Source organism: Tupaia chinensis, unplaced genomic scaffold (assembly GCF_000334495.1).
Source record: "Tupaia chinensis unplaced genomic scaffold, TupChi_1.0 Scaffold000318_1, whole genome shotgun sequence".
In the NCBI taxonomy this organism is placed as follows: domain Eukaryota; kingdom Metazoa; phylum Chordata; class Mammalia; order Scandentia; family Tupaiidae; genus Tupaia; species Tupaia belangeri.
The window spans coordinates 1,402,140-1,413,751 of record NW_006159811.1 but is presented as its reverse complement, the minus strand read 5'-3'; the positions used below and the strand labels follow the sequence as shown (position 1 = coordinate 1,413,751).

The 11,612-nt window shown below is 42.3% G+C and overlaps 1 protein-coding gene across 1 annotated transcript in view; it reads left to right on the top strand.

The window, feature by feature from the left end:
- The first annotated feature begins 7,612 nt into the window (after nucleotides 1-7,612).
- The window catches only part of LOC102489491 (vesicle-associated membrane protein 714), a 29,103-nt gene continuing 25,103 nt past the window's right edge, over nucleotides 7,613-11,612 (top strand). The window contains exons 1-2 of the mRNA XM_006151452.3: nucleotides 7,613-7,735; nucleotides 10,044-10,114. Coding sequence (XP_006151514.1) covers nucleotides 7,658-7,735; nucleotides 10,044-10,114 — 149 coding nt within the window. The 5' untranslated portion in view covers nucleotides 7,613-7,657. The remainder of the gene's footprint in view (nucleotides 7,736-10,043; nucleotides 10,115-11,612) is intronic.

The window sequence follows — 11,612 nt, the reverse complement described above, 5'->3', positions numbered from 1 at the left end:
ATAATTATTTCTTTAAAAATTCATGTTAGAGACTTTGGAGTGTCTTTAATCTCTTCCCACTCTACTACCCTGAATAATAATACTAATAATAATAATAATAATAATAGCAAATAAATAATTCTTTTTGGAGAGGTTTTTGCTACAGGGCACGTGCACTCACCAGAAAGACAGAGAGAGACAGAGACACAGAAAGTCAGAAATCACCCTCCAGGGGAAATGGCCATGCCACAATCCTTTCTTTTCCTTTCTTTTCTTGAGATCTTGGGCACACACACACATGCGCCCGGCATGAGTTTAAGCCACTGGGTTTGGGACTCAAACCGCGGTCGACTACATGGGAGTCCAGCAACATTGCCATTACACCAACTGCTGGTCCCAAACAATTATTTTTTTAAAGATTCATGTTAAAGAGATCCAAACTCTCTCTCTCTTTTTTTTTTTTTGAGAGGTTTTTGCTATAAGGCGCATGTGCTCGCCAGATAGAGAGAGAGAGACAGAGCATATGTAACTTTGCTCAATGTGGCTGTGACATAGAATACTGTTAACTTCGCATTACACTTTTCCACTACTCTCAGTGGAGGGAAACCTCGGGTTACTATATTTGTGGAAACTGGATAGTGATTCAGGGTAGTATAGTGGGAAGTTCCACGTAGTTGACCACGGTTCGAGTCCCGGACCCGGTGGCTTAAACTCATGCAGGGCGCATGTGCGTGCGTGCCCAAGATCCCGAGAGGAGAATGGAGGAGAAGGGATTGCAGCGTGGCCATCCCCCCTGGGGGGTGATTTCTCGCTTTCTGTCTCTCTGTCTCTCTCTGTCTGTCTGGCGAGCACACGCGCCCTATAGCAAAAACCTCTCCAAAAAGAAAAGAAAAAAAGAAAACATCATGGGGAACAGATTCTACTAACAAGACTAGCCAAAATAGTCCAGAGTAAACATAACATAAAAGTTTTCAAGCCTTTATGAAAAAGCTCACCAAGTTTTCACAGGAAATCAATGTAGGACATAAATTTTAAGCACCCATATTCCTAGGAAGGAAGAAGGTTCAATATTGTAAATATATTCATCTTCTCACAATTGTTAAATTTAAAGCAATTTGAGCTACAATTATTGAATCACTGTGAAATTAGCACATAAATAGGACTATACATCAACTCTAAAGTCCAATTAACAATGTACATGAAAGAATTTAGTCTCTGATAAAAGTGGCATTTCACATTAGAGGGGAAAGGATAGAGAATTCTATAAGTGGCATGAAACAACTCACTGTCCATTTGGGAAAACAAGAATTCCTACCTCATAAGACACAAAAATAAATTCTGGGTAGATTAAAGATTTAAACAATGCCTTAATCCATTATTATGTTGCTAAACATAAACACCTGCAACTGGAGGATCTATAAAATATAGAGGTTTATTTGGCTCACAATCGGTGGCAAGAAAGTTGAAAATCATGGGGCCAGCATGTGGTTAGCTTCTTGTTCTTCGTCACAACATGGCTGACAGAAGCAGTAAGGTTAGCAGGCAGATGCAGAAAGAGAGAGACTTGTGGGCAGCTCTTATTTTTTATAATAATCCACTCTTGCAGGAACTAACCCCTTCTGACGAGAGTGAGAATTCACTTCCTCTCAGAAACAGCATTAATCCATTCACAAGAGCATTGCAACCATGATCCAAACACCACCCATTTCTTAAAGGTCTCACCACCTCCCAGAGCTATTGTACTGGGAACCAAGCTTTCAAAATATAAACCTCTGGGAAAATAAACCATATTTAAACCACAATGAATATTGATACAAACAGATATACATAATAGAAAAAAAATAAGGAAATACTGTTATAAAAGAGTTAGGAAAGGAGGCTTTGCCTGACATGACACTAAGATCTAACATCATAATAAAAAATACTGACATGTTTCACTAAGTAAGAAACAAAAAAATGCCTGCAAAGGAAAAGACACCTAGGGGCCATGACTATGGTTCAAGTTTCAGACCTGGAGGCTTGCTTTCTCACTTTTCCTTTTTCTTACTCTCTGTCATTCTCTAGTCAAATATAATAATAAGAAGAATAAGAATAATAAATCAAATTATGGACCAGCAGGTGGCGTGGTGGTTGAGGCACCCAGAATCTCACAAGGCCAACTACAGTTCAAGTCCCAGACCTGAAGACTTGCTTTCTCACTTTCCCTCTTTCTCTTTCCATGTTGCTCTGTGGTCAGATTTAAAATAATAATAATATGGGACCAGCAGATGGCATAATGGTTACATCGCTGGACTCCCACATGATCAACCACAATTCAAGTCCCAGACCTGGTGACTTCAAACTCACACCAGGTGTATGTTGCATGCATGCCCAAAATCCCAAGAGGAGACTGGAGAAGGGATTGCGGCATGGCCATCCCCTCCCAGGGGGTAATTTCTCACCTCCTGTCTCTCTGTCTCTCTCAGTCTCTCTGGTGAGTGCATGATCCCTATAGCAAAAATCTCTCCAAAAAAATTAATAATTTTTTTAAAAATTAATTAGTTTAATTTAATAAATAAATTTTAGAGACATCAAAAGGCAAAAAAATCAAATAATAATTTTCAGAAGAAAACATTTGCAATATCTATGAAAGAAAACAACATGTATTAATTTTTTTATTCTTTTTTTTTTAAGGTTTTTGCCATAGGGCACATGTACTTGCCAGAGAGAGATGGTGAGAAGGAAGATAAGAAGTCGCCCCCCTGGGGGGATGGCCATGCTCCAGTGCCCTCTTCTCCACTCTCCTCCAGAGATTCTGGGTATGCATACACACACGCCTGGTATGATTTTCAAGTCACCAGGTCCAGGAATTGAACCACTGTCAGCCATGTGAGAGTAAAGTGCCTTAACCACCACATTACCTGCTGGTCCCCAAAATATATTAATTTTAAAAAAACAAAGCAAGAAAGCAGATTTCAGAAAATATGCATGTATCCATTCATGTTAAATATAAAAATGCATTTAAAAGGACAGATATAAATTAGATTATTACAGTAGTTATTTTTATAGAGAGATAGAAATAAAGAGGCTTTTACTGTAGTGTTGTTTGGATTTTTATAGTGATCATACAAAAAAATAAAACGTTAAAATATTTCCATTTAGAAGAGCAAAAATAAAAGTACAGTCACTTACAAGAGATTTTCGATATTTAATAACCAGCACTCTGAATTAGTGAGTGAAAGGGTCCAGATGATGGAATATTTACAAACTCTCTCATGATCTATCAAATCAGACGATTCAAAAATAGCGACTTTCCCTTCTGAAATAGCCAACCTTTAAAAGGCAAGGACAGTAGCCAATGGCAGTAGTCATGAGGTCTGAAATCCTGTTGCCTGAGAAATGACCATCAGCGAAATGTGCTATTTCTCCATCCTAGGAATCAAGCTCTTTTTTTTTTCTGCCCCACTCAAACTATTGAAAGGAAGGTGAAAACACCTATTACTTGTGGTTCTTTTATGAACCTTAACTATTTATTTCTTCTATGAACGAGAGACACAGCACCCACAACCGGGTCCCAAAACCATAATCTGCCGCAAGCTTTAGCCCGCCCAGCTCACGGGCACGCAGGGCTGAATGTGTTCAGGAGGAACCTGGAGGAGAACCTGCACTCCTCCCACGTGGGCCAGGCTCACCGGGTGTCATGTTTCAGGCTGCACCGCTGTCCAGCCCCTGCTGCCTGGCTCTTAGGCCCTTTCGCACAAAAACAGGATGGAGAAAAAGGAAGGAAAGACAGAGGAGGGAAAAGAGGAAAAATTCTTAGCTCCTAAAAGGTCCCAAATAGAATTTGGAAACTCTCTGAAGAGAGAATATATAAAAAGAAAAGGGGTGGGCAGCAGAGCAAATGATGAGGCAAATTGAGAAGACTGTCTCGGGGGCCAGAGGTTCCCCACCTAGACTTGCTAGAATTTCCACGTGCACGAAGAGGGCAGAAACTGAGAATGAAGCACTCCGGTTAGCAGAGTCCCCTCTGGGAGTGAGGGGTGACCTCTATGGTGATGAGAAGACTCCCAGGAAACTGGGGACCCAAAGGCTTCTTCCCGGTGAGGTTAGGCCCAGAGCAGCTTCCCTGACAATAGACTGCCACCGCACTGCGGGAGAGGTGGCAGCATGGTATGAGATGGCTTTGGAGCGCCCACTGCCTCAGAATGGCATGAAGGATAGTATTCTCAACCGGACTGGTCTGAGAAGTATTTCATGATGGGTAAAGTCTTTTTACAAGCAAAATGAGAAATAGTGATTGACTGTTTTAAAAAAAATAATTAGAATAATAATAATAACGAGTGGGGAAAACATAGAAAAGATATTGAATGTTGAAGCAGGGAGATTAATGTCTCTGTATTGACTGACATGCATGGCATTCCCTTTTGAAAAAGCAATGTAATACACTGTAAAGTTATATGTAATCCAATGTAATATAAGGAAGATTATGATGATAATAAAAATTTTAAAAAGAAAAAAACAAAAAAACGAATGGCATGAAGGGGCAGTGGAATGTCTGCCTCGCCCACAAAGTGCCACCAAGCAGCTGAGAGTGCACCAGAGCACCTAAGGGACCTCAAGGTTCCAGGTAGATATGTGAACCGGCGACCAGACAGAAAACAACCATTAGCAGCAAATGCCATCTTAGAAAGATGAAGGTCACAGATCAGAAGATCTCCCTGCACCACGTGTCCCACACAGAGACACCACCCCACGGAGAAAGAAAGGAAGGGGGAAATCTGAGTTACCTGCGGAAACCTGCCAACAACCTGCCACTGGTTACATGACCTGGTGTGGGGAGAGCAAATATGTTCATTCTGAAGCAGTGCTGTGATCTCTTCTCGTTTACAGTAAAGTTAAGCCAAATAAATTTGGCCACACTGTTGTCCTCCTCCTGTTTAGTAAAATCTGAGTCAGCCTCATTCCAGGTAGAACAGGGCACACAGGAAGCCTACGGGAAGGTGAGGAAGCAGAGGAGGGTGAGTGTGCAACTGCAGGGCAGGAGAAAGGTTTAGAGAGGGGTTAGCAGGTGGCGTGCTGATTAAGGCACTGGACTCCCACATGGGTGATGGCAGTTCAAGTCCTGAACCTGGCGGCTTTACTTTCTCACTTTCCCTCTCTTTCTCTCTCTTTCTCTCTCTGGTGAGCACATGTGTCCTATCGCAATTTTTTAAAAAATAATAAATAAATAAATAAAATAATTTTTTAAAAGAGTAATAAAATATAATAAGTTAAAAAAGATTGCTGTGCCAAAAGGTGATCAGGGAGAATAAAAGGGGCTCGAAAGAAGCACTGACCTGTATTATAAATTAGGGTTCACACTGCTGTAGGCTGAACATGTGGACTATGCCAAGTGAACCCAACATGCCTGCTTCACAGAACTGTTTTAATATGACGAGGTGAGACCAAGACAGGAAGGTCCCATATACACCTCTCCAACTACCAGATGCTTGTCATTACTACAGCTCATGGCTGCTTCACCCCCTGGCTTCCACCTTTTTGTTTGTATGTTTGTTTTTAAGGGAAATTTTTGCTATAGGGTGTGTGTACTCGCTGGAGAGATAGACAGAGAGACAGGGAGAGACAGAAGGCGAGAAATCACCCTCTCAGGGGGAAGGGCCACACAACAATCCTTTCTCCTCCAGTCGCCTCTCAGGATTTTGAGCATGCACACACATGTGCCCGACATGAGTTTTAAGCTACTGGATCTGGGACTTGAACTGTGGTCAACTATGTGGGAGTCCAGCGACAATAACCATTGTTCCACCTGCTGATCACATCAGCTCCATTTTTTTAAAGAATTATTTTATGGGAACCAGCAATTAGCATAATGGCTATGTCGCTGGACTCCCACGTAGTCGACTGCGGTTGGAGTCCCGGACCTGGTAGCTTAAGCTGAGCGCATGTGCGTACGCGCCCGAGATCCCGAGAGGAGAATGGAAGAGAAGGGATTGCGGTGTGACCATCCCCCCTGGGAGGTGATTTCTCGCTTTCTGTCTCTATATCTCTCTCTGTCTGTCTGGCGAGCGCACACGCCCTGTAGCGAAAAACCTCTCAAAAAAAAAAAAAAATATAACCAAACTGTATTTAAACTTATGGTTCATTTTATTTTATTCATCTTTTTTTTTTTTTTAATTTGGCCAGAGAAAGAGAGAGGAAAAGTGAGAAACTAAGCTGCCAGATCCAGGACCCAAACTGCAGTTGGCCATGTGGGACTCCAGTGCCTTAACCACATGCCACCTGCTGATCTCTCAGCTCCACTTTTTACTAAACAGAAAGAACATAGCAATGTGGCCAAGTTTATTCAGGTTAATTCTACTGTAAGCAAAAATATACCACAGCATTATTTCAGAATTAACATACTTCATTTTCCCACATAAAGTAATGTAACCAATGTCTTTAACACTCATCCTGCCCATAACACAGACATTACCTCCAAGCTGAGAAGATCTACTGATTCAAAATTTCCTTAAGAGAAAGATACATGATTCAACAAAGCATTTTTCTCAAGAGCTACAGTCCAGACCAATTTTGCTGCTTTGTCAAATTGAACTTGACAGCACTGGGTTAAAGGAAACTGTATTAACCACCTGTCTGCACCTCCTACGAGGCACCCAGAGGACATCATTGTCTTTTCTTTAAAGTTAAACCATTGAGGACAATAAAGTAATTCTCGTTAATGTAATTATCACAGTAAGGATTCCAACTGCATTTGTATTTTGCATAATTACTTCATTTAAACTTGACAATTAGCCCCATTTTATAGATTAGGAAATAGAGTCTCAAAAACGTTAAGTTACAGAAAGACAGAGTGAATGGCAATGCCTGTATTTGAGTCCAAGTTTGACTCTGACGACCATGCTCTACGGGACTATCCTGAGGATGAAAATCTGTAAACTTATCTGAAGCTCATTTTATAAGACGCTTGCCAAGGTATGCAAAGCCTAGAATGCCAAGTCATCCTACCCCTCCTACCACCCTCATCTCCTACCCACTCTTCCACTCCTTTTCTCCCTACACATCTACCGTCTTTCACGCCTTTACAGAAGCTATTCCCTCCGCCTAGACACCTGGCCCTGTTTCCTTCCCTCTTAGACAACGCCAACCCCAGTAAGTGGGCAGTGACTTAGAGCTTCGCTGGCTCTTGCAAGAATTAGCTGCCTCCACTCCGGCTGCGGCAACCCCGTGTTAATCTTGCCTTCATTGCACACACGCATCATTGCAACGGGCATTTGTCCACGTGTGTCTCTGTAGCGACTGGAATATGAACTCCTCAAGGTCAGGATTCAGGGCTTACCCAGAAATCCACAGTAAGAGTTCAACAAAAGCTTGATGAATGCATGGAGTTTTATTTTCAATGAAGCCCACGTTTTCCTATCATAGATTGTGACTGGATCAGAAGCAAGCAAGCTTTGTAAAACAAACTGGTTCTTAACAAACGAGGTTAAGAACGACTGCGAAGCAGAACGGCTCCACCCATCCGAACTGGGTTTTTCCAGAAACCCCGCCCCCTTGTCTGAGGCCCGAGCACAACTGCTCGGCCCCGCCTCTCCTCCTGCCAATCAGCCTCTCCTCGCGCCTGCGCAGGCGCCGCCGTCTTCCTGAGGCGGGCGCGGGCGGTTAGGCCGGCGGCAGCCGTCCCCTCAGTGGGCCGCCCACTATGACGATTACCTACAGCTGCATTGCTAATGGCCGAGCGGTCCTGGCGGAGCTGGCTTTGACCGGCGGCTCCTATCAGGTACCTAGAGTCCGGTCTCCACCTCTTCGGGTTCCGCTCGTCGCAGGTGGCGCCCGCCGGCCCGCCGCTCAGGCTGGGGCGCTGAGGGACGCCGAGAAGCGGCCTTAGGGGCGCGAGGCCCCGTCCCGCGAGAAGCCGGGAGTCCCCGGCGGGAGCCGCGCTGCGCCGCCCAGAGGCCGGGGCTGGTGCTGCACATGCCCGGTTTAGCTGTGGTTTGCACCACCTGTAACTCCGCTAGCCAGTGAAAGATTTTCTTTTCCCCGCGCAGAGGCGACCTGCAGTTCTGCACACATTATTGAACGTGTCTTAGGTGAAAAGTCCCGGAGTAAAGGAAGAAATACAGCCTGAAAATGAGCCTGACATTTGTACCTTGAACTCGTCCCATTATAGCCAAGAGTTGTATACAATTGTCTAGAGCGTAAAAAGTATTTTAGTGGAGGTAGGTTGTGAGTGTTCCTAACGCTCAGTAAGGGTGACTGCCTGCCGGCCGCAGAGGTGACGAGACCGTGGACTATGGTGCTTCCTTTATAAACTTACTTTTTTTATTTTTTTGGAGAGGGTTTTACTATAGGGCATGTGTGCTCGCCAGAAAGACAGAGAGACATAAAGTGAGAAATCACGACCCCCTATCCCCCCCATCACTCCTCACTAACTGCTGATCCCCTTCCATAAAAGTTTTTATTTCAAGTGTCATTTTGTGAAAATGGAAAAGTTAATTAGGAATGTGGCTGTTCAAAGCTTCTTAGGTAACGCTCAGATTCCTTTCACACTTCTAAATTAATGGGATTTCACATAATTGACTGTATTTAAGGTATTCTAGATAATTGTAGTACTATGCAAATTTTCCCACAAAGAATCAGCCTTATAAGAAACAGGTATGAGTGCTTGGCAATTCTTTGTTTTTCAGAATGGGATCCTTTAACAATGATGAGTAAAAATTTTTGTCTTAAAAGTATGAAAGATGAGGGACCAGCAGTTGACGTTATGACTATGTTGCTAGACTCCCATGTAGTCAACAGCAGTTCAAGTCCTGGACCTGGTGGCTTAAACTCATGCCGGGCGCGTGTGCATGCGTACCCAAGATCCCGAGAGGAAAATGGAGGAGAAGGGATTGTGGCGTGGCCATCAATGGAGGAGAAGGGATTGTGGTGTGGCCCGGGGGTGATTTCTTGCTTCTATCTCTCTTTCTGGTGAGCACACGCACCCTATAGCAAAAACCTCTCCAAAAAATAAATAAATAAATATGAAAGATGAGGCCAGCAAGTGGTGTAGTGCTGGATTCCCACATGGCCCACCACAGTTCAAGTCCTGGGCCCGGTAGCTTGAAACTCAGGCTGGGCGGGCACACATGCATGCATGCGGGCATGCCCAAAATCCCAGGAGAAGAATGGAGGAGAAAGGATAACAGTGTAGTCATCCCTCCTAGGGGTTTCTCAATTTCCCTCTCACTGTCTCTCTGGTGAGGGCATGTGCCCTATGGCAAAAACCTTTAAAAAATAAAAAAAGATTCCTAAGGTATTCAGAACATAAGAACTAGATAGAGTATCTTTAATCCATTAACATTTTATTTATAGTTTCAGTAACTTGTGATCACTCAGATGTTTGATTCAATAATGCTTTCAGACCTCAAAGTCATATATAAGTTGTGACTGTAAAAATAACATCAGGACCAGCAGGTAGCGTGGTGGTTAAGGCACTGGACTCCCACATGGCTGACTATAGTTTTATGTCCTGGACCTGGTAGCTTGCTTTCCTCCCCGATCTCTCTCTCTCTCTCTCTCTCTCTCTCTCTCTCTTGCTCTCTGGCGAGTTAAAATAATAATAATAAATAAATAACATTATCTAGTGCAGCCTGAAGTTCTACACATACACCTATACACATACATTATACGTATATCTATATGATTTTAATATTTTCCTCTGGAGCCAGCCCTATAGCACAGTAGTAAGCCCTGTGCCGTAATGAGCTGGATCCCACATGGCCAACCTGCAGTTCAAGTCTTGACCCCAGTGGCCTGAAACACATGCTGGGTGTGCACATGTGCTCCAAATCCTAACAGGATAGAGAAATGGAGAAGAAAGGATTATACCATGACCATGCCTCATTGGGGAGTTCTCTTTAACAAAATTTTCCTTCGGAGTCATAGAAATATTTTACTAATATGATTAATTGCCTCTTCCCTCCCATTAGAGTTCCTAATAAACAGTTTTCCTTAATAAACGAATCAGAACATTGGTACAGGTAGGAGGGCAATAAGGAAAGACACTACTATTTTCTTCAAAGTAAATGCCAACGATTTATTTTTAGGAAGCAGTGGCAGAAGTACTTAGACTAGTGCTTCTTAGTGCTGAACCAAAGACTGTAATTCAAGTGGGAAGGTAAGGAATATTTTAATACAAGTCTACTTATTAACAGCTAATAATTCTTATGATAACATGAGGGGGGAAAAATACTAGTTATTCATAGACTTTGATTGACCCCTCAGTAGGGGGAACTTGTATATGTCAATGTATAAAATCATGAATGGGAATGATAAAAAGGAAAGTCAAGATACTGGTTACCTCTGCAAAGGCAGAAGAACAGAATTGAGAAAGCATATATAGGGGATATATTAGTGAATATAGGTAATATTTTTAACATCCAAAAATATTCTTGTTATTCTAGCCTTCATACAATTTTAGTATACCAAAAACAATTCATTGATAAAAAGGGAACTTCTACTGTAAAATATCCTTAATAAGACCAAGAATAGTGGTTATCACTCTTAAGCTTTACTTGAGACATCACAGAGTATGGTATAAACCAATCTTAAAAACATTCGTTAGTAAGGGAACTGGTGGAAGAAAATTTCAGTTTATAAGAAGTTAAGTTTGTTTTAATCTTTTTATCATTAAGTAAAAGGGAGATCTTTTTTTTTTAATCACATGAATGGGGGCTGGCAGGTAGCACAGTGATTAAGGGTGCTGGACTCCCACATCGTCAACTGTGGTTCAAGTCTCAGACCTGACAGCTTACACTCACTTTCCCTCTCTCACTCTGTCCCTCTCTGGTCAAATTAAAATAAATTTAAAAAATAAATAAAGTCAAATAATTCTTTTTTTAAAAAAATCACATGAATGTATAGCTTTGTGAATATGAAGCATTATGAGGAACTTCTCACAATAGCAACTATCACCTAAACCTAAAAAAAAAAAAAAAAAAGACCTTACCCACCACCCTGAAAACTCCCTATCATATGTCCTGTCCCATTCACTACCTTTTCCCTCCCCCTCCAAAATCAACTACTGTCTCAACTTCTACAGTAGTAACTTTCCTTTTTATTGCTCTTGCTCCCAAATAGGCATCCTCAGATGACAGTCCAATTCTGCCCCTCTTTTAGGGGCCAAAGACGTAACCTCTACAGATGGTGGAGAGGTTATGTTGCTGGACTCCCACATGGTCGACAATGGTTCAAGTCCCAGACCAGGTGGTTTCAAACTCACACGGGATGTGTGGGTATGTGTGCACACCCAAGATCCTAAGAGATCAGAGAATGGATTGCAGCGTGGTCATCCTCCTAGGGGAGATTTCTTGCTTTCTGCCTCTCTGTCTCTCTGGTGAGTGCATGTACCCTATAACAAAAAAATCTCCAAAAAAAATCGTCTTCTTTAAGTCTCTTTAAATCTACATATTCCCTCCTATCCTTTCCCTTTCCTTATAATTTATTGATTTAAAAAATGAGAGTTTCTCACACTATAGGTTTGCTGATTGCACACTCAAAATGCAATTTGCCATATTCCAGGCAGCTAGACCCACATGTCCAATCCCTTCTGCATGACTATAAGTGTTTTCCATCAGATGGTATATAAATCTGATTATATCTCCCTTTGAGATGTC